The 27,485-nt window shown below is 46.6% G+C and overlaps 2 protein-coding genes across 10 annotated transcripts in view; one reads left to right on the plus strand and one right to left on the minus strand.

The window, feature by feature from the left end:
• The window catches only part of GNAL (G protein subunit alpha L), a 139,872-nt gene extending 139,242 nt beyond the window's left edge, over positions 1 to 630 (plus strand). For both annotated transcript variants that reach the window (XM_028089343.1, XM_028089344.2), the window contains exon 12: positions 484 to 630. In XM_028089343.1, coding sequence (XP_027945144.1) covers positions 484 to 630 — 147 coding nt within the window. The remainder of the gene's footprint in view (positions 1 to 483) is intronic.
• A 2,015-nt stretch (positions 631 to 2,645) lies between these two features.
• On the minus strand, positions 2,646 to 27,279 carry MPPE1 (metallophosphoesterase 1). 8 transcript variants are annotated; one of them, XM_088019757.1, is made up of 12 exons: positions 26,950 to 27,278; positions 26,451 to 26,554; positions 25,797 to 25,878; positions 16,265 to 16,648; positions 13,264 to 13,372; positions 9,002 to 9,105; positions 7,767 to 7,841; positions 6,025 to 6,133; positions 5,803 to 5,868; positions 5,589 to 5,711; positions 4,439 to 4,579; positions 2,646 to 3,480 (listed from the first exon to the last, which is right to left on the minus strand). In XM_088019757.1, the coding sequence occupies exons 4-12, from the start codon at positions 16,531 to 16,533 to the stop codon at positions 3,298 to 3,300; spliced, it is 1,179 nt and encodes a 392-aa protein (XP_087875883.1). In that variant the 5' UTR covers positions 16,534 to 16,648; positions 25,797 to 25,878; positions 26,451 to 26,554; positions 26,950 to 27,278; the 3' UTR covers positions 2,646 to 3,297. The 8 variants fall into 8 exon arrangements, with proteins under 8 accessions (XP_087875883.1, XP_087875879.1, XP_027945141.1 ...); XM_088019753.1 differs by having other exon boundaries at positions 25,797 to 25,976; XM_028089340.2 differs by having other exon boundaries at positions 25,797 to 25,976; positions 26,309 to 26,554.
• Between the last annotated feature and the right edge of the window lie 206 nt (positions 27,280 to 27,485).

Here is a 27,485-nt window from a genome sequence, read left to right on the forward strand (position 1 = left end):
ATGGAATCACTAGCCATATGTGGATATTTAAACTTAATCAAATTAAACTAAAATCCATCTCTGTTGCATCAGCTAGTAATAGTGGTTCCCGTATTGGAAGGGTGAATACAGAACATCTCCATTATGCAGAAAGTTCCATTTGATAGCACTGGTTTAGGACTGACATTCATTTCTGGAAAATTCTCCCGATTTCTATAAGTGGCTGTCATTTAAATGTATGTCCTCTCAGCTGAACCCTAAGCTTCTGTGGGCAGAGGTAAGTGTGAGGTTCTTTGAGTTTCCAGCAGTGTTCAGTATTTAAACAGTCCCTACAAGCTAAGCGTTCCTATGCCAAACAAACCACAAGCCCAGATCCTCTTGTCTTCAAAGTGTTGCCTGAATCCTTCTCCAGGAGCTAACGGAGTGACGGCGTGTTCCCACGTACCCCTGAGCGTGGTGGCCAGGGCCCCGCCGCACAGACAGCTTTTTTTCCTCTTTTTGCAGAGGATCAGCACAGCGACAGGGGACGGCAAACATTACTGCTACCCACACTTCACCTGTGCCGTGGACACCGAGAACATCCGCAGGGTGTTCAACGACTGCCGTGACATCATCCAGAGGATGCACCTCAAACAGTACGAACTCTTGTGAGGCAGCCCCGGGGGGGAGGGGGGAGCGGGGGCCGGGGGGCGCGCCTTCTCGCACCTTCTCTCCACCTGCCTCTCCTCCCTTGGCCACCCTGCCAGGTGGGGCATTTACTCCAGCACTGTCAGCCCCAAGCCATGGTCGAAAGTAGGGTGTTCTCAGTCTCATCCGGCTGCCACCTGTCCTGTTCTGTGTTGGCTCCCGTGTGACCACCAAGCCTCTGGCTACCTCTGTTCCCCTCGGGTTTGGTTTGTAGCTTTTGTCTTCACTGAGGGCACACAACCTCCCCCAGCGCCCCCACCCGCACCCCTTTGTGTCACTGCAGACCACTCTCACGCGGGTGGTGCTGCAGCGACATCTGTCCGGGTGAGGGTCCCTCTTAGTCATCCACTCAGTGCTTTATTGATTCAGCAGGAGCTTGATAAATGGGGGAGGAATGGCACTTTTTTCCCGAATTATCAGGCACGATTGTAGAGGCAGGGGTACGAGGCAGTCAGGCGGACAAGTGGTCGCCCCTTCGGAGCTGCGTTGGCCCAAGAGCTAGGCCAGACCTCAAGTCACAGAGTGGAGAGAAACCCTTTTTCAGTCCCATTTGAGTCGCTGCCGACCTCAGGCATTAAATTAGACCTACTTTGAGCCTTTTACATTTAGGCAGAAAACCTACCACACGCACCGCTGCAGTGTGTCCTGTCTCAAAATGACTCTCCAGACTTGGACTATGCTTGGACAAGAGTCTCCTTCCATATCTTCTTGTTGTTGTTGTTTTATGGCTGGTTTATTATAACTGTACAGACCACCAAATGTAACATTATTTTATATAACTACTTAAAAAATCCTTGTAGATCTTTGTGCCTTGATTATGGCTCTGTCTGTACAAGAAATGTGTTTTTATCGTGCTTAACAGCTAAATGTCAACATTACCTGCTGCTTGCTCTAAAAAAGAGAATGGTATCTGTAGAATTTAGGATATTTTATCAGGTTAGTACTTTTAAAAAATATCCTTGATTAAATATATATATATACACACACACATATATAAATTATACACATGAATCATTCACATTTTACCATTTTGTACCCACCTCACAAGCTTCTTTCAGAAACCAAGGATTTTTTCCTCCAGACAATATGTCTTTTGATTATTTTGCAATTTAAAGACTTCTACAAGCTCTCTGAGTAGAAATAGGCCAAGCATTCCCTTAGCCAGAGCTTTTGAACCACTCACTTGACCACAGTTTCTATTGTAAACAAGTAGCAAGAAGGAGACAGAGGGGTGTCAAGTGTTTGTGTCCAGCCTGAGAGAATCAAAAGATGGCATCTCCATTTGCCTCTTGAAGAAGAAATATTACAAAACCCTTATTTGAAATGCAAAGTCAAAATCCATGCCTGTTTCTCACAAGTGGAAGATCTGCAAACGCAGCCTCAAAAGTTATAGTACGGTACAAAATCTAGAGAGAATCGCTTAGCAGTGATGCTTCATATTCTATCCACAGCCACGGCTTGGAGTGTAGTTTTCTTAGGTCCAAGGTAATCTGCAAACACGTCCAAAGTTATATTTCAACAATACAAATCCAGAAGTGATAGCTTAGCTGACGTCATTCATTTCCTTTTAGTCTTTAATATTTTCAAGTTTACTCTAGAAGGCATTTTATAATCCTTTATAAATGCATCCAGATTTAAATACTACTTGTCCAGAAAAGAGAGGATGACAATTTTCCAGGCAACCAGTGTAAGAAACACATAATTTATGTCAGCATCACTAAATTCTGGGCCTCTCATCCCTGTTGTATAAAACTCTGATTTGAAATGAGACACGTAAAATGGAAATTATTTTCTTTCCGTTGAGCTTTCAATGTACAACATGAAGAACTGCAGAGCTGCACCCCCACATGTACACAGAAAGCGAAGTCGTGTGCTGTTACATACATTGTCACTCAGCAGTTCCCTCGCAACTGAACTTCCTATTCAGAGACAGAGCCAGACTCGTAGAAGACACACAGAAAGAACACATTTTATCTGGCTTAAAATTATCAAAACATATTTATTTTTAAGTACCAAAAGCCACTTCCCAGTCCTTTTTTCAAGTTTCTTTGGATCGTGGACAGGCATTATATTCACATTTAACAGCCTGGTCTGCTGGAGAGAAAACTACACTTCTCAAAAAATCTGATTCCATTATTAGCACAGAAGTACAAAAGTCTGCGAAAACAATATATTCCTGCTTGTGGCATCTGTACTTTTATTTTAAGTGTACAGCTTTCTAATATATAAGAGTTTGAGGACTTTGTAGGGGGAAAGAAGCAAACCCAGTGTTTGTGCAAACACAATCCCGAGTGTGTTCCCGGGCCGTTGCCATCTTGGGGGACGCAGGACAGTCTAGTGCATGCAAGTGTGACTTCAATAGCTTTTACATATTGTACAGACACGATCTTTGATTATACATATATTTGATAAAATGAGAAAACAGACTTGTTGTAGAGTACGCGTTCCATTTTTATAGCATGAGAACAGTACCATCAACTATTTATTCTGCAGGAATTCGCATCAGTGATTTACAATTTCTGTGATGTGTGTAAAGACAGCCTCCTTTGATCTCATCTCACGTGAGCCCTGCCCAAGGTCCAGTTTCTTGGGCTTTGTTACGTATTAGGAAATACAAAAGTCTCCTGCTCTTTACGTTGTCTTAAATTTTCTGAGCAGGTTCCAGCCAAAAAGAAGAGGTGAGGGTAGAAGCCCAGAGTGAACTAATATGAGGACCACCAGGAGCCCAGCTGCTACACAGTATGTGGCCAGAACGGTGTTCTCGTAGGGGAGGTAGCACTTGGCGAGGGCGTAGTCTGTGGGCGTCATACTGCCCTGGAAAGGCAATGAGAACTGTTACTGCCACAGTGAGAGCCCTCCCACGGCGCCACGCGACAGACTTAGACACAATAGGGGAAAGACAGCCATCTTGGTTGAGCCAGGTGAGGCCAGGAAGTGGCTCTCCTCCTGAGGCGAAGGGGCACAGCCTTTGGCCTCCACAGGCCACCCCCCACCAACCACAAGCACTGGTTAGAGACACGAAGGGAAGGCTCCTGGCGTGCTGAGTGGAGCCGAGCTCTCCATTGAAACTAGCCCCTGGCACAGCAGGTCCCCAGTGCAGTGGGCACACACAACAGAGATGCAAGAGGCTGGAGAGTCACATCAGTGGTCACTGAGAAACAAGGACAACAAGGCCATTTCATGCAACCTGTTGCCCAGAAATGCACGTGCCGGGGGCACCTCAGTGGCCTTTTTTGGTAGACGTTTTTGTGATGTGGAATGACACTGAGGAATGGTCGCATTTACTTTGAATTTGAAAACATGAGGGTTTCCCCCCTCTTTTCATGAAGTAAAAGTACCTGACATAAAAGCATTAGGAGCTGGGTAAAATCAACATCGGGGGGCCACTAACTGAAACATGTCAAGTCAACTTGCAAGAGCTGTAGCATTCTCCTGCCATAAGACAAGATGATGGCATACAGCCGGTAAAGACAGGATCCCGTTTCCTTAGAAAATTAGACATGCAGAGCCTCCTATCTGAGGACGGTGCAGTCCATGGAGATGACACAACCTTCAGGATACCCCCTGCCCAGGGCAGTGCCGTGCTCATGTGTCCCCAGAGAGGCGTGCAGACGGGTCAGTGGATCAAACCAAGTGCGTGTGGGGGGCAGGGCAAGTCTGTATTTACAGCGTTTGTATGTTTTTACGGATTGCAGCAATTAAATAGTTGATTACTGTATAGATTTCAATACTTCTATGAGAGCGTTCGGATGAAAATAAATGTTCATATTACCATGATGAAGCTGGGGTTGTTTCTGTTCCTCCAACTGAAAGACGGCACGCTGATCTCGGGGACTCCGGCGCCATGGAGCACCTCACACGCACTGTGCGTGTGGCCGCTCAGGATGAGGCGAGGTCGCAGCCACCAGAGCAACTGCCACACCCAGGGGGACAGCAACAGGCGGTCAGGGCCTGGACACAGCCCCCTTGGGGCCCAGTGCCAGGCCACCCACTTATCTCATGAAGCTAAATCTAAAATCCCTACTTGTTAGGGGGCTTTATTTTTTCCTTAAAATCCTTTGGTTGGTTTAGACCCGATCAAAAGTAAGCTCAGGCTTGTAGGGAGAATCTATCCTGCTCATCTCAGATTTTATATTTTTACAAATATTTCTATAAATTTATTTTATAAATATATTTATATTTTATTGTATAGTATACCATACATTATACAAATGTTTATATAATATAAATACATTTATAAACATATATAAGTAAGCACATCTTAAGTCCCCCCAAATTAACTAAGTTCCATTCACATTTTCAAATACATTTCAGTTGATGAAAAAAACTCTGAATAAAGAATAGCTGAGGATGGGGGCGCCTGGGTGGCTCAGATGGTTAAGCGTTTGCCTTCGGCTCAGGTCATGATCCCAGGCTCCTGGGATCGAGCCCCACATCGGGCTCCCTGCTCAAGTGGGGAGCCTGCTTCTCCCTCTCCCTCTGCCATTGTCTCCACTTGTGCTCTCTGGCTCTCTCTGTCAAATAAATAAATAAAATATTTATAAAAAAAAAAAAGGAATAGCTGAGGATATTATTAACTTGATATTAGGAAACATGGGGCGCCTGGGTGGCTCAGTCGTTAAGCGTCTGCTTTCGGCTCAGGTCATGATCCCAGGGTCCTGGGATGGAGCCCCACATGGTCGGGCTCCCCGCTGAGCGGGGAGGCTGCTTCTCCCTCTCCCGCTCCCCCTGCTCATGCTCTGTCTCTTGCTTTCTCTCTCTCAAATAACTAAATTCTTGAAGAAAAAAAAGGGGGGTGGTGGCCGGAGGAACAAAAGGATGACATGAAAATCTGAGACCATGCCACACCCCCGCCCTCGGCCCCGGGGCGGCCATGCGACCCTCTGTCTGTCGGTGGGTGGGCATCCCGCTTCCCCGCACACCTGCTGTGAGGCCTCCCGGGAAAGCACGTCGTATCTCTCCTTAAACGGGATGGCCCGCTCTTCCAGAGGCGCAGCGTCCTCCCCAGAACAATTCGCATCGCTCCTCCGGAAAAGCGGGAAATGCTGCCGGGATTTGGAGAGGGTCACGTGTGACCAGCAGGCGCTGGCCGTGGGGCCGGACCCCCGGAGCTGGGGCGGCGCGGTCCCCACTCACCTGCAGGAGCACCGGGGCCGACGCGGGCAGCAGCGGTGCCCCCCGGCACGGGCCGGGGCCACGTTCCTGCGGTGAGAAATCAGTTAAACCGCCAGAGCCGGCCCTCCCTGAGCGGTAGGAAAGGAGGAGGGAGCTGAGGGATGCACCAAACACGAAGTGCAGCGACCGCCCCCGCAGAAGATGCCAGAACAGAAGCACCTGTGCCTTCAGGTGCTCTCCTACCTCGCGGGAGCAATTCAGTTTGTGAGAAATTTCGATGAGTTCGGCTTCCGCTTCAGAGCAAATGTGGCAGCCATCCCCTTCCTGGGCGACGCTGTTGACCAGCACAAAACTGAGGCGGAGGGAGCAAGCGCAGAGTCAGTGCTGCGGCCTTCCCGGCGCCGGGCTCCGGCCACACTGCTCCCGTGACCCTAAAGCTGAGCACCCACAGCGTGAAGAACATGCCCCAGAACAGCCTGAAGCCTCAACTCGACTACCGTGTTTTAGGCACGAGTTGATATTAAGAAAGCACGAGGGCGTTATACTGGGAGTGGAGTCTGAGACACGGTCAAAGGAGTTTCAACCTTGAATGTGTGAGAAATCCCAGATTACAGAAGCTCTGAGGTCGGACCACCACTGTGCCCAACATGTCACCATGTGCCTCGTCTGTAAAGACGGGGATACAGCAGCACACCCATGCCACGGACTCATGAGGACCGAAGGCAGTACAACCCTGCCTGCCACGAGGAAGTTCTCGGTAACCGCTCAACACTGTTACCATGACACTCAGCGAACCACACGCCGCATTTGCGGACATCTACACGCGCAGGAGACAAGGCTGGGGGGCGGGGAGGGGGTGGCCAGAGCTAACTGCTACAGATGATCCCAGACCAGGGTGCGGATAAAGTCAGTGATGGTTGCCCTCTACAAACCACTCTACCTTCATGAGACTTTTATAGACTCCCATTAAGTATGCTTTTATTTCCTACACACTTACCAACTGGGCATGAAGAAGGTACGTGTCAGTAAACACTGCGGGAAATTTAAAGAACCTTAGCGATTAGGAGCTGACGAACCAAATGATCTGAAATATGATCAGTGTGTTTTAAAGTTTCTTAAACTCTATGCTAAGGGAAAAAGAACTAAAACTCTTGTCACGTCTTTATAGGACTCAGGAAAGGAAGCTACTAGAGACTTGGTCCTAAGGGCAAAGGGAGGGGGAGGAGTGAGCATTGGTGGAGAACCCCTGACCTGGTCTCTGGGAGTGTCACAGATCATCTCTTGTGACAGACCCAGTGAGCTGCCACGGCCAAAGCCACGAGCACTGGACACCCATGGGGGCCACCATCTAAAGAGGAAGAGGCTTTCTCTCCCACCTTTTCTTTCTCCACTAGGTCTGCAGCCAGAACAATGTGTACAATCTTGTACACTGCACTGTGAACACACACCCAGACCTGAGAGGGTCCGGAGACAGCACGAAAATGGCCACACAGAAGGGGAGCTGGTGCTCATGGTCAGGCGAAAGGGTTGGGAGGCTTTGGTCTACAAATCAAGGCTGACAGGAGTGGGGGTGTACACAGCTGAAGCACAGTGAACACACGTGCCCCCAAATCCTGGGTGAGCAAACCCACAAGAGCACCCTTTATAAAGGGAAAGAAGTACATTTTGAACAAATAAAAATATGCTCCTTTACAGATTGGGCTGATTAATTTTCTACCACCCAGAGACATTGCAGGCAGGAAGAAAATGCCCTCGGTGGCCGGGCAGAGTCATACACTGGCCGGTCCACTTGCAGCTTGTTAAGGAACACCAGGCTGCTAACCCTGACAGTGACCATCAGGGAGGGATGAGGCCTGCGGGGCCTTCATCAGAAACTGTACAGCAGATCACACAGAGCCCGGCTCCGACCCAGGATGACAGCTCCCTTAAAAAATGAAGTTCAAAGGACAGAAGGGGCTTCATAAGAATTCACAAATAATACTCACTTCATTCCTTTCCAAGAAAACAGCCTTTCAGGGTTGAAAACTTTCTCAAATCGTTTTATTTTATATGTGCTCATCCTATATTCAATTGTAAAAAGAGACATTTTTCAGAGCAAGCCATTTTAGGACCTTTTAAGAGTTAGCAGAAACACGGGAAGTAACTCGGGATCTGAGCGCCGGGCTAGCTTTGGGAGGGGAGAGCTCCAGCCGCCCCAGGCTGTCAGGGGCAAATCTCAGCTCCACCACTGAGTGACTGCAAGGCCTAGGGCAAGTGACTTAGTCCCCAGAGCCGCAGTTTCCTCACCAGCACAATGGGTAAAATACTAGGACCATCGGAAAGATGAAATGAGTGGATATATGGAAGTAAAGTGCTTAGCCCCGATGTTTATAGCAGCATTATCCACAAGAGCCCAACTAAGGAAAGAGCCCATCGACTGAGGAAGGGATAAAGAAGAGGCAGCCTATATACATGGAATACTACCCAGCCATCAAAAAAATGTGAAATCTTGCCATTTGCAATGATGTGGATGGAGCTAGAGTGTATTAGGCTGAGCAAAATAAGTCAGGCAGAGAAAGACAAATATCATATGATTTTACTCATACGTGGAATTTAGGAAACAAAACAAATGAACATAGGGGAAGGGGGAAAAAGAGAGAGAAGCAAACCATAAGAGATTCTTAAATAGAGAACAAACTGAGGGTTGCTGGAGGGAGGTAGGTTGGGGATGGGCTAGATGGGGGATGGGCATTAAGGAGGGCACTTGTTAAGATGAGCACTGGGTGCTGTATGTAAGTGACGAATCACTGAATTCTACTCTAGAAACTAATATTATACCATATGTTAACTAGAATTTAAATAAAAATTTGGAGGAAAAAAAAATAAAGTGCTTAAAACAGGCTGACACATCATAAGCACTACGTAAATATTATTTACAGAAGTCTAAATGGTCTTGTTTTCTGAGTCCCAAAGGAAATAATTGGTCATTAATGTAAGTTTCAAGTTAGAATCACCCAAGGGCACGTAAAAATCATTTATTCAACAGAGATTCGTTAAGGGTGTACAATGTGCCAAGACAAAAATCTTCACCCTTGTGGAGTTTATGCTCCAGAGCTTACATCTTTCAAGGACACCAAATGTCCCCCCCACAGCACAAATAAGGCTCTCACCTGAATGGTGGCAGGTTTAAAGTTACAGTTAATGAAGCTCTCAGGGTGCAATGCTTCGCTGAACTACTTACTGATAGTGGAAGCCAATGTCATGGTTGCCAGCAACCACCTTCAGCTGCACGTGACGTGGGTGTCTGAATATTTTCTGAAACCGTGCCACATCATCTGCCCAGGCCTATGAGAGAAACGGGTCACTGCTGAGACCCAGAGAACCCTCTCTCCCCTGTGGCTAAAAAAAAAAACCAATACGCTCCCTATTCTGATGATGAGAAATTAAATCCCCCCATCCAAATCAGGTTAATGTAGAACCTAGAATTTCTAATTCTATGTCATACTGTTTTTTTCTAAGACTTAATATTTTAATTTATTTAATTTGATGTCAGCTTTTAAATGGTATTCCCCGTATTAAAACATTAGATGGCAATTAATATACCCATTATTTTAAGATCCCCTAAAAAAGATCCCCTGAAGCCCATGCATGGACCCCAGGTTGATAATCACTCCAGATTTGGACACATTATAAGAATAGGCTCTCAGGAAATGTCAAGTAAATTCATGTGTCTCAACCAAGACAAGGATGAGCACATCCCTCATCTTAGCATTTCCCTGTGGCTACCACTGTGGGAATGAGAACGGATAGGATATGGGAGAAAAAAAAGACAAAATCCAACCAAAATTTCAACATCATTCTGACATTTACTTTAACTATTAAAGCTTGAGAATTATGTTTGTATCATTCTGCTTCTTATTAAGCCTAAAAACATAAATTGGACAAACACAGGGAAGACAATACTTAGTTGGAGAGTAATCAACTTTATCCTAAAAGTTTTTTTTTTTTAAGATTTTATTTATTTGACAGAGAGAGACACAGTGAGAGAGGGAACACAAGCAGGGGGAGTGGGAGAGGGAGAAGCAGGCTTCCTGCAGAGCAGAGAGCCTGATGCAGGGCTCGATCCCAGGACCCTGGGATCATGACCTGAGCCGAAGGCAGACACTTAGCAACTGAGCCACCCAGGCGCCCCTATCCTAAAAGTTTAAGTAAGGCCCAATCTAGAGAAATATGCTAGAGAGAGAGTCCTTCAATATATTTACAAAGACTTCACTTTAACAAATAAAATTAGAAAAACAAAAATAGGGGTGCCTGGGTGGCTCAGTCAGTTAAGCATCTACCTTCGGGATCTCAAGGTCCTGGGATCAAGCCCCATGTCAGGCTCCCTGCTCAGTGGGGAATCTACTTCTCCTTCTCCCTCTGCCCCTCCTCTCCCGCTTATGATTTCTCTCTCTCTCTCCCAAATAAATAAAAGCTTTAAAAAAATAAAATAAAATGCTGTCCTTAATTCGCAAAAGCAACATATACATCCAACCTCATTTTATAACTAGTTGCTTGTTATATATAGTATTTCCATTATCTCATATTCAATCATGAGACCGTATAAACAGTGGGTTGCGCTTTTTTTAAGATTTTATTTATTTATTTGGCAGAGAGCACAAGTAGGCCGGCAGAGGGAGAGGGAGAAGCAGGCTCCCCACTGAGCACAGAGCCCAATGTGGGGCTCAATCCCAGGACCCCAGGATCATGACCTGAGCTGAAAGCAGACACTTCACTGAGCCACCCAGGTGCCCCAAACCGTGGATCTGGACCAAGACTTTCTGTGTAAAGCTTTTGGATTATCTTGGGAAATGCCAATGGCTTTTTTAAAAATATCCCACCCCAGCATAGCCACTCTGGAAAACAGTATGGAGGTTCAGTTAAAAGTAGAGGTACCGGGGCGCCTGGGTGGCTCAGTCCTTAAGCGTCTGCCTTTGGCTCGGGTCATGATCCCAGGGTCCTGGGATCAAGCCCCGCATCGGGCTCCCTGCTCTGCAGGAAGCCTGCTTCTCCCTCTCCCACTCCCCCTGCTTGTGTTCCCTCTCTCGCTGTGTCTGTCTCTGTCAAATAAATAAAATCTTTAAAAAAAAAAAAGTAGAGGTACCTCTGAAACAAATAATGCAATATATGTTAAGAGAAAAAAAAAAGAAGGTAGCAGGGAGGGAAGAATGAAGGGGGGAAATTGGAGGGGGAGTCGAACCATGAGAGACGATGGACTCTGAAAAACAAACTGAGGGTTCTAGAGGGAAGGGGGTGGGGGGATGGGTTAGCCTGGTGATGGGTATTAAAGAGGGCACGTTCTGTGTGGAGCACTGGGTGTTATGCACAAACAATGAATCATGGAACACTACATCAAAAACTAATGATGTAATGTATGGTGATTAACATAACAATAAAAAAATTTTAAAAAAAGTAGAGGTACCCCACAACCCAGCAATTGTACTACTACATATTTATCCAAAGAATACAAATATAATGATCCAAAGGGGCACATGCACCCCAATGGTTATAGCAGCAATGTCCACAATAGCCAAACTATGGGAAGACCCCGATGTCCAATGACAGGTGAATGGATAAAGATGTGGTGTATATATAAAAACATGTACACACACACACACACACACACACACACACACACACACACACACACACTGGAATACTACTCAGCCATCAAAAAGAATGAAATCTTGCCATTTGCAACAATGTGGATGAACTAGAGGGTATTATGCTAAGTGAAATAAGTCAGTCAGAAAAGACAAATACCACATGATTTCACTCATATGTGGAATTTAAGAAATAAAACAGAGGATCATAACAGAAGGTAAGGAAAAATAAGATGAAAACAGAGAAGGAAACAAACCATAAACTCTTAACTCTAGGAAACAAACTGAGGGCTGCTGGAGGGGAGGTGGGTGGGAGATGGGGTAACTGGATGATGGGCATTAAGGAGGGCACGTGATGTAACAAGCACTGGGTGTTATATACAACTGATGAATCACTGAACTCTACCTCTGAAACTAATACTACACTATGTTAATTAAATTGAATTTAAATAAAAAAATTTTTTTAAATATCCCACCCCCCCCAAAATCCCTAAAACCATTCATGACCAAACATTTTTAACTAAGCAGCAAAAGTTTTTTTCTTTTTTCTGTTAATTCCAGGAATATAGTTAAGTAAAATATTTTGATAGCTAAGGTGAAAACAGCCTTTCTCTTTGGTTATGGAAAGGCTTAGGTCATCTCAACACCCAGATGGAGGCCCCTGAAGGTGCAGGAAGCTCACACTAGGCCCCCATGGCTCCTTCTGCTAAGAGGAGGGGCGCCCGGGTGGCACAGTCGCAGTTAAGCATCCAAATCTTGATTTCAGCTGAGGTCATGATCTCAGGGTTGTGAGATCAAGCCCCACGTTGGGCTCCGCTCTCAGCACAGAGTCTGCTTGAGTTTCTTCCCCCCCCCACTCCTCCCCCAACTCTCTGATAAATTTAAAAAATTTTAAAAATTTAAAAGGAGGGTAGCAAGTAACTTTTATAGCACAATTCTCATAATTTCATGGTTAAATGATCAAATGTAAAGTCAAATTACATTTCAATATGTATTCTGTAATTCTGGTGACAAGTGAAATTGCATGCACCTTGGCTCTTTTTCCCTTTCCCAAGAGGCTCACAGGAATGTGCATTCCAACAAAGTGAGCTCTGACTAATCTATTTCCTACGTAAACAAACACAGTGGACAGTCAAACAACATGAGTTTGAACTGGGAGTGTGTCAGCTTATACATGGGCTTTTTTTTATAAAGACAGTACAGTACCGTGAAGGTATTTTCTCTTCCTTATTATTTTCTTAGCAACATTTTCTTTTCTCTAGCTCACTTTATTCTAAGAATACAGAATAGAATACACGTAACATACAAAGCATGTGTTAACTGACTGTGTTACCAGCAAGGTTTCCAGTCCGTAGTGGGCTATTAGTAGTTAAGTTTTGGGAGAATCAAAAGTTATACACAGGGGCGCCTGGGTGGCTCAGTCGGTTAAGCGGCTGCCTTCAGCTCGGGTCATGATCCTGGGGTCCTGGGATCAAGCCCCGCATCAGGCTCCCTGCTCAGCGGAGAGCCTGCTTCTCCCTCTCTGCCTGCCTCTCTGCTTACTTGTGCTCTCTATCTCTCTGTCAAATAAATAAAATAAAATCTTTAAAAAAAAAAAAAGTTATACACAGATTTTTGACTGCACAAGGTCAGCATCCATACCCCGGCAATGCCCAAGGGTCAACTGTCTAAGATTAGCTTGCCTAACCCAAGACTGGCATGAGATACAGATCCTAATAAGCTTCAAGATGGACTATACATGTTTAGTGTTGGTGCTAAGCAAAACTTCTAAGCCTCACAGATACTGCTTCATGGATTTTTCTGGGCTGCCTGTCCTGGACCCTCAAAGTAGGATTAGGGTGCCCGGATCACAGGGTCCTACCTGGGAGGAGCTCCACTTCCCTTCATCAAAGATGTCCCCTAGAATGAAGACGACTTCTGGCTGCAACAACCACAGAGACGTCTGAAAGGCTCTCTCCATTTGCCACTCCCTTGAGGTCAACAGGAAAAAGCACAGCATCAGTCTCGTTCTTAAGTAGAGCCTAGATCTGTCTTATGGGCCATTTAAAAAGTGAACCGAATAGTCCCATTCTCCTTCCACGGCCCCACCCCTGCATTCCCATCCAGGCCTGCAAGGGTCCGAGTCCGTATCTGATTAAATGTGGGGAACAAGGAGCCCGAGGGAGAGTCGGGCTGCCCTGCCCACACATCTTAAAGGCTGACTTCCCCTATGTGGCACCCACAGATCAGACCCCACACTGCACCCCAGAAGCCATCCCTCAGTCACGACAAGCCCCAAAGGTCAGGGAAAGCTCAACGCAGCTTCCAAAGATGCCCTGCGTAGACTGATTTTGCACCACAGCAAGATGATAGCATCTGCCTTAAGTTTCACTTCTCCTTGAAGGACCTCAACTTCCTGCCTGCCTTCAGAATTGGGGGGAGATAATGGGAGAATCAGACTAGCCAATATCAAAACTGTAAATCCTGTAGATTTCAGACATCCAAGGACTCATCCTGTGGATAAGACAAGTGAATGAAAAGAGCCTAGGCGGCACTTGGAGGACTCAGTCAGTTAAGCGTCTGCCTCCAGCTCAGGTCATGATCCCGGGGTCCTGGGATCAAGTCCCGCAATGGTCTCCCTGCTCAGCAGGGAGTCTCCTCCCTCTGCCCCACCTCCCCCCAGCTCGTGCTCACTCTCACTCACTCTCTCTCAAATAAGTAAATAATCAAAAAAAGAATCCCGCCTGGGATCCAGAACCTGACAGGCAACGACTTAACACCCCAGCTCCACCCATAAGCCCTTGTCCGGCCTTGAGAATGTCACCTACTCTCTCTGATTCCTATTCTTCATTGGTAAATGGGAATAATAAAACCGACTCTCACAGGGCAGTTACGGGATTGAATGAGATAGCATTTGTAATGCGCCCAGCACAGCACCCACACACCGTAGGCATTCACAGGTCAGTGCTTTCTCGAAACACCCTCCCCTCTCCCTGGCCAACTCTGACCTGTGTCATTTTCCTAAGGATCCCAATTCTTCCCTCCTTTTTAAGGCAACCTCCTTAAGCAAAATTTCCAAGCCTCACAGAGTTCCTCCCCTACCAATGGGGACTGTGACATCCCAGGGCACAGAAATAGGGAAAGATAATTTGAGGTCAGCGGGGACCCTGGTCTAGGCCCCATATAAACTGCTGCACAGCGCACACCACCACTCAAGATACCTCCCAAAATTCAGTTCTGTTTTTCTTGACTGAATGTTACTCACCCTGGAGAAGAAAGCATCTAGAAATTGCAGCAGCAAGAGGGCAGGGAAAAAAGCTCAACTGGTAAGGCCCAAATGAAGTCAAAGGAAGGCTCACCTAGGCCCTTCTCTATTTCATGCCTCCTTTGGTTCAAAACTTGAGTACAGAAGGACGGCAGCCCCTCCATCCTTCCTTCTTTTGTCTCGCCTTCTTCCCTCACCCCTGGGGACGTTATACCTCTCCCCCTCCCACTCAGCATAAGGCTCACCCATATCCAGAGTCCTCCAGGGATAGTCCTGCTCACAAGGATAAAGACCTGTTTGGGGAGGCTCAAATGCAGTCATGAGGAAAAGGGGTCACGGTACGGGGGTGGGTCACCAGGGGCAAGAAGAGAACTCTGCTGCCCTGGTGGCTGAAAGCCCATCAGTCACCTTCTGGTGGGCGTCATTCACGACAGCCAAAAGGTGGACGTATCCATCAACAGATGCACGGAGAAACAAAACGTGGTCTACATATACAGTGCAATAGCACTCCGCCTTAAAGAGGGAGGAAATTCTGACGCATGCCCCAACACGGACAGACCTGGAGGATATTCTGCTCAGTGAAATAAGCCAGACACAAAAAGGCAAATACTGTACGACTCCACTTATATGGGGGACCTAGAGGAGTCAAATCCAGATAGACAGAAAGTAGCATGGTGGGGGCAGGGGCTGGGAGAAGGGGGAACAGGGAGTCAGTATTTAATGAGGACCAAGTTTCAGTTTGGGAAGAAGAAAACATTCTAGAGATGGCTGGTGGTGACGGCTGCACCACCGTGTGAATGTACTTGATGCCACTGAAATACACACTTAAAACTGGTTACGATGGTAACTTTTATGTTACGTGTACTTTACCACAATTAAATTTTTTAAAAAGCCTTTTTTTTTTTATTTTATTTATTTATTTGTCAGAGAGCGAGAGCACAAGCAGGGGGAGCAGCAGGAAGAGGGAGAAGCAGGCTCCCCACCAAGCAGGGAGCCCAACGCGGGGCTTGAACCCAGGACCCTGGGATCATGACCTGAGCCGAAGGCAGACGCTCAACCAACTGAGCCACCCAGGCGCCCCTAAAAAGCCTTCTGATGGGAAAGCAGGTGGACTCTGCTGGGCCAGTCTAAGTTGGAGAGACAGGACCTGATCCTCTCCCCAGGGTGACAGCCACACATCTGCTCTGCTCCGGCTGCCCAGAGCAGGCAAACACCAAGTGGGCTCAAAATGACACACCAGCAACTGCCAGGGGGGACCACCAACCCAGGCCGACCACAAGCAGGTGCCAGACCTTGCCATGGACATTTTCCTCACAAGGCCTGTGAAGTCTCTGGTATTAGCCAGTTACAAACAAGGAGGCAGAGTCGGGCTTGGAGGGGCCCTAGGAAATGGTCCAAAGTCACAAGACTCAAACCCACACCTGCCTCCCAAATCCTGAAATCCTGGGTCCTTATAAATAACAGATGCTCTGCAAACAGTATGTTCAAGGAAGAGTCAAATGCCCCATGTGTCTCTCTTTGAGAGGAAAATAACTAAGGACTATCCTGACCTATAGGGAGAGGGATCCACCCTTTTTGGCCGTAGAATTTCAGAAAGATTCCTGATTGTAGCTCCTACCTTCGTAATTTGTCTAGCCAATGGCCTCGCACTTCCCCAAGCAAGTGGGTATCAGCCAAAAACATGGCTTTCAGAGTCTTCTGTCCACTGTCGTGGGCTGGAGTTTTCACCTCAGGCCAATCACACCGAAAGATCACTAAGTAATAGATTAAAAATTCACAAAACAGAAGCACGGCAAAGACAACAGCTGTGACTTTCAACAGCAAGGAACTCCTTCTCTTTAGCAGACAAAGATGCTGCCTTTCAAACCCCAGCCTGATCAGAGCCATGGCTCCTGCCCAAGAGTCACCAGCATCCAGGAGTGAAATCCATCAAGAATTCACCATGAGAGAACTGTGGAATCCTGGGTAAGGTGCAGCCGGTGTCCAGCGCTTAGCCATGTACCTACAGGGGAAAGAGAAAGGATCAGATTATGTTTCTTAATAATGCCATAAATACTCCTTCTATTAAGAACTAATGAGGGCGCCTGGGTGGCTCAGTTGGTTAAGCAACTGCCTTCGGCTCAGGTCATGATCCTGGAGTCCTGGGATCGAGTCCCACATCGGGCTCCCTGCTCAGACCCTCCCCGCCTCATGTGCTCTCTCTCTCTCATTCTCTCTCTCTCAAATAAAAAAATAAAATCTTAAAAAAAAAAAGAACTAATGAGTTACAGGGGTGCCTGGGTGACTCAGTCGTTAAGCGTCTGCCTTCGGCTCAGGTCATGATCCCAGGGTCCTGGGATCGAGCCCTACATCGGGCTCCCTGCTCCGCGGGAGGCCTGCTTCTCCCTCTCCCACTCCCCCTGCTTGTGTTCCCTCTCTCGCTGTGTCTCTGTCAAATAAATAAGTAAAATCTTAAAAAATAATAATAATAACTAATGAGTTACAGAATCCCACCTATATTCCCAAATAAATGAAATGTCCAGTCCTTGTACAGGATAATATGTTGGATCATGCTATAAGAATGATCCTCCCTCTAACACGATAAAGTTTTACTGCCACTTTGGAAATCATTAAATAAGAATCCATCCAGAGGATGTTAAGGTAGGAGACATAAGGGGCACCTTGGTGGCTCAGTCAGTTAGGCCTTCGGCTCAGGTCATGATCCCGGGGTCCTGGGATTGAGCCTCACGTTGGGCTCCCTGCTCAGAGGGGAATCTGCTTCTCCCTTACCCTCTGCCCCCCAACTCGTGCTCTCTCTCAATCTCGAATAAATAAATAAAATCTTTAAAAAAAAAAAGGTAGGAGACATAATGGAACAGTCGACAAATATTAAGTAAGTATAACTTGACCCCCAAAACTTGACTCCCACCCCTCGACCTTACAAATCAACAGGCCAGAAGCCCCCTGTATTGTGTTGCCTCTGGTGTGAATTCAGCACTTTTCCATATTCCTTTTCCACAAAAGAATTGAATATTCATGGACAATGTGCTTCAGGGATGCGAGCAATACATTCTACTCTGGGCTCAGAGATCAGGGTCTCACAGAGCCACCCATCTGTCAACACAGCATCTGGATTATATGTTTGCAAGAATACGGCTTTTCACCTGCAAATGAGCCTTAAAATTCTGGATGGCCTTCTGTTAGAAGACATCTATGTACAGTGGTTTCTCTATGGGAAACTTTAAAATGTTTATGGATTCTTCTGAATCATAAATGAAGTTTGTACCTATTTAAAAAAAGAAAAGCATCCACTTCTGACACAGCTGAAGAGAAAGGTCGGTACAAGGATGATCTGAAACAGGCTTTAAGAAGTGACATGCGGAGCACATGGGGGGCTCAGTCATTAAGCGTCTGCCTTCGGCTCAGGTCATGATCCCAAGACCTGGGATTGAGTCCCACATCGGGCTCCCTGCTCCGCGGGAAGCCTGCATCTCCCTCTCCCACTCCCCCTGCTGGTGTTCCCTCTCTCGCTGTGTCTCTCTCTGTCAAATAAATAAATAAAAATCTTAAAAAAAAAAAAAAAGTGACATGCAGGGCGCCTGGGTGGCTCAGTCGTTAAGCGTCTGCCTTCGGCTCTGATCATGATCCCAGGGTCCCAGGATCAAGCCCCGGGGGGGGGGGGGGGTCTGCTTCTTCCTCTCCCTCTGCCCCTCCCCCTAGCTTGTGTGCACTCTCTCTCTCGCTCAAAATAAATAAATAAAATCTTAAAAAAAAAAAAAAATAAGTGACATGCTACTGAAGTTCCTCACCTTAGGCTCCACACGAGGATCTTAAAGGACAGTGACCTGATAGCTGCAGAGAACTGGTAAGGGAGAAGCTCCAGAAGTCTCTCGGGGAAGGTTTAGAGGGCCACTGACCACAGATCCTCATTGAGCCAATAAATATAGAAAATCCCTTCCTGGGGGGGATGTTTTTCTAAGATGAATCCAGGAAACCTCATACGGCTGATAGGCAAGGGGTCAAGAACACTCTCTCCTGGAGGCTCTAAAATAATCTCTGCAAAATTCAGTTTCCAGAACTGTCCACATCTGCACATAAGCCTGAGTCCCTATAAGAGTCCCTAGCTTACAGCACAGTGGCGTTCTACATACCAATCAACCATTAAGCTACAGAAAAATTTTTAAATCTCACCTAAAGAAAAATAAATGGGGGCAAACACGTATTTTGAGCCATTATCAAAAGTTTAAAACAGAACCTCAGAATTGAAAGTGATAAATGATGGATGCCCTTCCCGCTCCTCCAAATGGAGCACTGACAACATCTGTGACTTTTCAGAAAAGAAATGACAGGATCGGAGGAGCAGGAATGGCTCTGGGCCCAAGTGTTCACCCTTCCTCTGCCTGCTCTCGAATGGCGTTATTTACAGTAAATCCTTGATTGAAGAGGGAACAGGACACGAACCCCAGATTGTAAATGTGTCCTTGCAGATAGGGAGGTCAAAGGCAGGGGTGCATGTAATCTGGGATCAAACGCTCTTCCTGCAATTTTACTCCGAACACCCATCTGTCTTTATCAAGCGGTCCGACCACCAGTGACCACGTGCCACACGCTGTCCTCTCCTCAGAACCTCCTCGCCACCTCGGTTTCTCAAAGGATGAACCACGCACGCCACATATCTAGAATCGCCGGATGCTTATTCTTCCAACCGGGGACATCTTTGAGAGGGAAAAGTGGCATTAAGGATAATAAAGACAGGGCAGTGGTGTAAGCCAGGGCAGCCCCAGGCCCCTCAGGGAGCGCGGTCCCCCTGTGCATGATTCCTCCCGTGAGGCTAGCGCTTCATCTGATGCCGAAGAGGACAGAGTAACGAGGACAGAGGACAGAGTAAGGCGTCTCTTGCTGTCATCCATCTCTCAGCAATTGAACTCCAGAATGAGGTACAAATGCCCCTAGTAACCATTCACCAGGGAGACGAAGAACATGGATCCTCTATTTGGGTGATGCTCGTAAAAGAGAGAATGAGAGAGCCTCGAAGGAATCTCTCAATACCATCTCATTTCCTTTGGTTTGATTCAATCCAATGTCTCAGAAGCAACCATGTGGTGTTACTATCTCACTTTCTTTCAAAAGGCCCAAGAGTCTTCTGAAATCCTAACCACGGCAGCTGAAACTTCCCAAAAACCTTCACGTTTCCTCAGACTTCGGAGGGTGTGCCTGGGAGGAAGGAGCCCGGCCTCGTGGGGCCAGCCCTACAATTCTCCTAACATGCAGACCTTTGCTCTTTAGAGGCTCCAGGCTCTCCGAGATGAAAACCAGAATGACGACTTCATAATTGCTCCTCTACACCCACTTCCTTTCATCTAAGAAGCTGGTTTCAGGAGTTGTAACTAAGATCCGGAACACGACCAGGGGAGAGGAGCGGCCTGGAGCAAGGTGGGCCCAGGCTGCCGTCCAAGTGTAGCACACAGCGGGGGTCAGGGGCTGAGGGGCTGCAAAACTGCAGCCCCTCAGCTTCCCTGGAGCCACGGAAGCAGTACAGGACACACAGAGACAAGCCAGGGGAGCTCTCCCCAACCAACCCAGCTCCCATGTACCTTTGATCCCGCTGACTCCTGGCCGGCCTCTGGCCCCAGGCTGACAGCTCAGATAAGGAGGGCCACAGGGCAAACAAAAGGTTGGGGGAGTCCCTGCCCTTCCCTCAAGCATCTGTGTTCTTTTTTCCGTAAAGACATAAAAGATATCCTACAGAGAGCCCTTCAGCCAGAGGACTTAGAATAAAGGAAGGGAAGGAAGAAGGGAGGTGGGAGGAAGGAGGGAGGGGAGGAAGGAAGTGGGGAGAGAGGAACGGATGAGGGGAAGGGAAAGAGGGAGAGCAAGCTAGCGGGTACCGTTACATATTTTCTTGTGAAAACCCTAACACCATGTGACTCAGCTCTGTGGTATAAGAAACAGAACTCCTCATGGGGTGAAAACCATTGTGTGACAACTTCTGACACCAAATCCTTAAACGAAATTCCTTTTGCTCAAATCTTGGAAATCTGCTTTCTCTATCCAAACTTATTGTACTACTCTGCAAATTAGTACTCCCCAATGTTGTCTTCAAGGTGATGGCCAAAACACACACACACACCCCTTTTCCCTCCTGAAATGAAGCCAGGGTAATTTTTAGGGCCAATGGGGATGGGGCAGGGGGCCCACTGTCCCCCTAGAAATGCCACAGCAAGGCCAGCACCAGGCACACATGAGGTAATGAGCTCCTACCTTATGGCTGCTTCCAGATGCCTATAAAGTGCCCTTCTCCTTATGCTCAAGCCAACCTCAGGGACAGCACGGCGTCCTCATTTTCAGCCGCGGCTGACCCATGAAAAGAACATGCTGAGCACGAGGAATTGGGAGCAACGGACATTTCCAGCACAGGGGCAGACCTGGCACAACGGAGCCTACCTTTCTCGGCAGGAAAGAGGAAAACCTCTACAGGGAACCAGCCACTCTTTCCTCTTCCAGTATCTCATCCTAGGTTATGAATACCAACCGGCAGGAAACAGCTACGCTGAACTGGAAAAAAGTCCAACGTATAGCTCTGCTATGTGACCTTGGGCAAGCCACTTACCCTTTCTGAGCCTCATAATGGGGGTCACAGTGCTGTCTCCACTGATGTCATGGGATTGACAGAAATTATGTTCACAAATGTGCCTTTTTTAAACAGTAAAACCTTCCGTGAGGCACGTATGTCAGGACTGGATCAGAGAGCAAGCCTTCCACTCTGGTGAATTCAGAAGCAATGGAACTCAAAGCAAATAGCCATAATCAGAGTAGGGAGAACGAAGGCAGCAACCGCAGAGAGCCGTTCTCTCTCGTGTACCGAGCTGGACTTGCTAACACTTGACATCCAAAGTCCCTAGACCCTTTCCTCACTAAACGTAAACCTGAACTTGTATCTCAACCACAATGAGTAGCTCAGTGACTTAAAATCCCCACAGCCACGCAGCCCGAATAACCAAATGCTGCTCTGTCTTCCACATCTCGGCTCTCACAGACTAACGAAGAGAAACTGTGTTCTTTCCAAGATCAAATGAAAGGGGGGCCGGTCCTTCTTTGGAGCACTGTGGAGTGCTCTACCCAGGCCCAAATGCGGCTAACTCTTCCTGCCTCCTCCATAAATACAGGGGGGGAAATGTAATAATCCACCTTATATCGCTAGACGTACAACTAGGCCGTGAGTGCTTTCAATAAAGAGACTATTCTCTCTGTGTGTTGCCTTCTCATGGTTAAGTGATGAAGAATTCTGTCCATGTTAAGACACTTCTCTGCATTAGCAGACTTGGGTTCAAAAAGCAAAATTACTCAAATGTGATTGTTTTCAACTCACCCCCCCCCAAAGTGAATCTGTCAATTTTATTAAGCTCATCAAATGATATCCCAGCAGGAAAACTACATAGGCCTCCCAACACTGTTCAGTCTGGTTGGGATCAAAAGGCAGACACACGACGCATCTCAGGACCCTTCCTGACTTGCCTATAAGAGAGCAAGGTTTGATATTAAAGGTCCCAGGAGGCCCTGGTGAGAACTAAAGTGCAGAATCTGTGCGATTTTGATTTCTACCCCCTACACACACCTTATTCCTGACATCACACATGATGACATCAGTCACATTTACCACCCCGTAATTTTTCCAAAAAGCTGTAAGAAACCCATCCCTGGTTTATGAAATCGGTTTGGTGGCTGGTGACGAGAGTTTTAAAAAATAAGATAGAATAAAACAGAATCGAAAACATTAGCCTGCAGCGTACATAGTAAAGGTAAGGCATCATAAAGTTGATTTCACACAACTCTTGTCTCCACTTTTCTGTGCATGGATCTGTGTGTCCTGGTCAGGATATAAAATGTATTTCTCACTGCACTAGTCTGTGAGCTCCCTAAGTCAGGCACCTTACCTTGTCCATCCTCACATCCCCCCTCTGCCAGTGCCCAGGATGGTGCCCACAAACAGTAAGTGCTCCATAACATATGTGGAGTGAATAGCCTACATTTAACCTTATTGTCCCAAACATTTTAGAATTACAAACATATATTATCACTCCTTTGGTCTTTAAATGCGTCACAGTCTCCAGCCATAGGAACAGGAGGAACAGATTCAAGACGATGTCCTGTTCCTCTTGGTCAGAGGGACAGGCAGGAATTTAAAGACAGGCAAACAGGTGCACAGAACACATTTTCTCACAGCCCCTGCGTGGAACTCTTACAAAGGAAAACCTTGCATGGCCTTTTGGTGACAGGGAAGTAATGACAACCTTCCCCGAGCCCTTTTGGAGAAAACAGCTTTCCTTCTAAAAGGGAAGTACATGAAAATGCCTGGCAGCGCCTGGGTTCTCTCCTAAACCCCGAGGCTGGCATGACCTGGGCAGCTGGGGAAGCCTATATCCTAGTTGTGTTCTTTCCTAGTACGAGAGCTCAGGCAAGTCACTCAAAGAAACAGCAAAGGGGGAGGGAGAGAGACAAGATGGTTATTATAAAAAACAAAACATGGGAGCCTGGGTGGCTCAGTCGTTAAGCGGCTGCCCTCAGCTTAGGTCATGATCCCATTGTCCCGGGATCGAGTCCCACGTGGGGCTCCTTGCTCAGCGGGGAGCCTTCTTCTCCCTCTCCCTCTGCCTGCCACTCCCCCTGCTCTTGCTCTCTCTCTCTCTCTGACAAATAAATAAAATCTTTAAAAGAATAAAAAAATTTTTTAAAAAAGAACTGAAAACAGGGACCCAGATATGTGTACACCCATGTTCACAGCAGCGTTATTCACAAGAGTCAAAAGGTGGGATCGACCCCAATGTCTGTGGATAGATAAGCAAAATGTGCTATATGTATATCTAGATATAGTGGAATATCACTCAGCCCTTAAGAAGGAAAGAAATTCTGACACAGGCTACAACATGGATAAATCCTGAGGACATTATATACTAAGATAAATGAGCCAGTCACAAAAAGACAAATACTCTATGAGTCCATTTATATGAGGTCCCTAAAGTAGTCAAATTCATAAAGACAGAAAGTAGATGGCAAGGTGGTTGCCAGGGGCTGGGAAAAGGGAAAATGGGGAGATGTTGTTTCATGGGTATAGTTCCAATTTTTCCAGATGGAAAAGCACTAAAGATTGGTTGGACCACGATGTGAATACACTTAATCAGATTGAGCTATACACCTAAAAATGGTGTATAAAGAGACCCAAAAGAATGAGAAGACAAGCCTCAGACTGGAAGAAAATATCTGCAAAAGACACCTCTAATAAAAGACTGTTATCACCCCATCTACAAAGAACTCCTAAAACTCAATAACACAAACAACCGAACTAAAAAGTGGACAAAAGACAAAAGATCTTAAGCATTTCACCACACACACAAACAAAAGGAACTATGTGAGTTGACAGATGTGTTAATTAACTGTTGTGTGGATTGTGATAACCATTCCACAATGTACATGTGTATCAAATCATCACATTGTACATTTTTATTATGTACAATTTTACTTGTCAATTGTAGCTCAATATAGCTGGGGAAAAATTAATAATTAAAAATAAATTTAAAATGGGCCAAAGAACCCTAAAAGACACCTCACCAAAAAAGTATATTGGCAAATAAGTACATGAATATAGGTCATCAAAGAAATGCAAATTAAAACAAGAACAAAATATACACCTCTTAGACACACCAAAGGTAGACAAGACAGACACCTGTCAGAATCACCAAAATCCAGAACACTGGCAACACCAAATGCTGGTGAGGATGCGGAACAACAAAAACTCTCGTTCATTCCTAGTGGGAACGCAAAATGGTGTAGCCACCTTGGAAGACAGTCTGGCTGTTTCTTACAAAACTAAACATACTCTTACCCTATGATCCAGCAATTGTGCTGCTTGGTATTCTACCCAAATGAGTTTAAAACTTATGTCCACACAAGTTTTAATGTTTTTGTTTGCTGACACAAACATAGCAGCTTTCTTCATAATTGCCAAAACCTGGAAGCAACCAAGATGTCCTTCAATAGGTGAATGGATAAATAAATCGTGGTACATGCGGACAATGGAACATTATTCAGTGCTAAAAAGAAAGGAGCTATCAAGCCCTGAAAAGACATGAGGAACTTTAAATGGGTATCATTAAGTGAAAGAAGCCAATCTGAAAGGCTACATACTGTAGGATTCCTTCTATATGACATTCTGGAAAAGACAAAACTATGGATACAGTAAAAGATCAGTGGTTGGGGGTGGGTAAGGGGGAGGAAGAGAGAGATGAACAGGTAGAGCACAGGAAATATTTAGGGCAGTGAAAATCCTCTGTATGATACTATAATGGTGGATATATGTCATACATTGTTAAAACCCATAGAATATACACCACCAAGAGCCGACCTAATGTAAACTATGGCCTCTGGGTGATTCTGATGTGTTAGTGTAGGTTCATCAATTGTAGCCAATGTGTGACTCTGGTGTGGGATGCTGATAATGGGGGACAGCGTGCTATGTGGGGGCAGAGATCATATGGAAACTCTCTACTTTCTGCTCAGTTTTGCTGTGAACCTAAAACTGCTCTAGAAAATAGTCCATTAATAATTAGCAAGATGGTAAATTTTTTGTATATTTTACAACTAAATATTTTTTAATTTAATCATAACCTGATACATGATACAGCATAGATGAACCTTGAGGACATTAGGCTAAGTGAAATAAGTCAGACACAGAAAGACAAAGTACTGTATGATTCTACTTATATGGGGGACCTACAGTGGTCAAATTCATAGAGACAAAGTAAAATGGTGGTTGCCAGGGCCAGGGTTGGGGGGATGGGCAGTCATTATGTAATGGATATTGCAACTGGGGAAAAAGAAAAAGTTCGGTAAATGGATAGTAGTGATAGTTGAAGAATAATGTGAATGTACTTAATGTCACTGAACTATAAGCTTAAAATGGTTAAAATGTTAAATTTTATATTATGCAGGTTTTCCCACAATTTTCTAAAAAAAAGAAAGAGGCACAGACACACAACACACACACACTGGACGCTACAAGCTAACGATGTCCTATAGCAAGGACTTCCTTTTGGATCTAAATAAACTACCTTTATATATAAAAAGAAGTCTTGGGAGCCTGGGTTTAGGGGAATATCACTGAGTCACCTTCTCACCTTTTAAACGATACAACTGGTAGATGAGACTGGTAGGAAGGCTCTAAGTTGGCTTGTGTTCCCCCACATCAGAGCACCTTTACTTGAAATAAAGCAAAATGTGTGCGTTGTTGCTGTTCGGTTAACCAATTTTTAAAGTGGATAATGCATCAGTCCCTAGAGGGTACAGCAGGTGCTGCCCTGTGGCACACAGAGAAGGAACCTGATCAGTGTTTAAAGTAAACAAACAAACAAAAAAACCAGCTAAAGAAAAATGACTGACATGTTATTGTTCAAGAATAGCTCTCTTAAATTATAGCGCAAAATATTAACATATAATATATGCATGCCACACTGCTCTGTACTGCCTAACACATAAAAATAGCAGCTGCAATCCATAACTGCGAACAAAATACTTTATCCATTGACTGAGTTTTAACTTCAAAGCCATCATTAAATATCTAAATTCCCTCCACCCAAAAACAGCATCAAAAAATGTGTAATATGCACTGATCCATAGTTTTTTCTCTTACCTGTCCATTATCTTAAATATATTAGCACAGTGTCATCAATGGCTATTCGAATGTTAAATGTTCCACCTTAAATAAGACGGATTTTATTTTTGTCAATCTACATCTGCAAACTAGAAAGTGAGAGGCGCCTACGATTTGATACCTGGGCCTTAAGTAATCATGATCCTCCAGCAAATAAATGACTAATTCCCAGAACACCGTTTTTTCAGCAAATTCTCAATCCTAAAAAGGCAAGGAGGTTCCAGTCTGCAGTAACAAGAAATAGCAATTAACCTAGAAGCCTAAATATTATAGTATGGTCATAAGAATACATGGAGAATCCTGCTTGCGGTGGGCGGCCAACCACCCGGCGAGGAAGATCGCAAAGCAAAGCCTCCGGGTGAGCCGGGCCCCCATCACTTCACCTGTCCTCCGGCCCGCCGAGCATCCCTGCAACTTCCTGTTTCCGCGCACGTGGCCCAGCGGGTCCCCGTCACCCCTGGCACCGCGCGCCGCCGGCCTCGGGCGGGCGGTAAATACTAAGTCGCCGCGAAGAGACACGCCCCCGGCCCCGGCCCCGCCCCCGCCCGGGCCCAGGCCGGGACCCCCAGTGGGCTCCACGGGCCGCCCCAAACGGTGGGTGCAAAGAAGCAAAACCCTACACTTGGCCGCATCTTCCGCAACGACTCGGCTCTTCGTGCCATCCTTAATGTCGTCTAGACTTTATTCTCCGCTCGGGTCCTTAGTGCCGCGGCTCCCTGGAACCCCAGAGCAACGTCCGAGAAGGCGAGGGGCGCGCTGCAGCCGCGAAGCCGTTGGCGCCCAGAGCGCCGGCCAGGGGAGGAGGGGCGCGCCGGCCGGTGCGGATCGGGGCGGCCCCGCGGCGGCTCCGGAGCCCCGCTCGTGGTCAGGGCGGCCCGGAGCTCGCTTCCCGTTTGCACGGCCGCGGCTCGAGGCGGGCTCCGCGGGCCCTCGGTGCGCCCAGGCTCTGCGCCCGGGACGCCGGGGGCGGGGCGGCGGCGGGGGGTGGCCGGCGGCCGGAAGGCTAGTCGCCGGGCCTCCGCGCGGCGCCGACAGGTGGCGCTGTGGCTGCTCGCTCCCTCTTCCCTCGCTGCACCGCGCCCGGGATCCCACGCTGGATCTCCCTCACCTTGGGCTTCTCCAGGGCGTGACAAAGTTCTTCAAGGAGTGTGTGATG

This window comes from Eumetopias jubatus, unplaced genomic scaffold (genome assembly GCF_037043125.1).
Source record: "Eumetopias jubatus isolate StellerSeaLion01/CBP00866 unplaced genomic scaffold, mEumJub1_p1.0 scaffold_16, whole genome shotgun sequence".
In the NCBI taxonomy this organism is placed as follows: Eukaryota; Metazoa; Chordata; class Mammalia; order Carnivora; family Otariidae; genus Eumetopias; species Eumetopias jubatus.

Bases quoted from the DNA above. Each gene is read 5' to 3' on its own strand.
- MPPE1 (XM_088019755.1), bottom strand. From the start codon at position 16,533: ATGGCTCTGATCAGGCTGGGGTTTGAAAGGCAGCATCTTTGTCTGCTA. The intron at 7,842-9,001 runs GTAAGTAGTTCA...AATTGAATATAG, and splicing joins GACATTGGCTTCCACTATCA to GATGAGCACATATAAAATAA. The intron at 3,481-4,438 runs GTAATATGAACA...TTGCCTTTCCAG, and splicing joins ACAACCCCAGCTTCATCATG to GGCAGTATGACGCCCACAGA.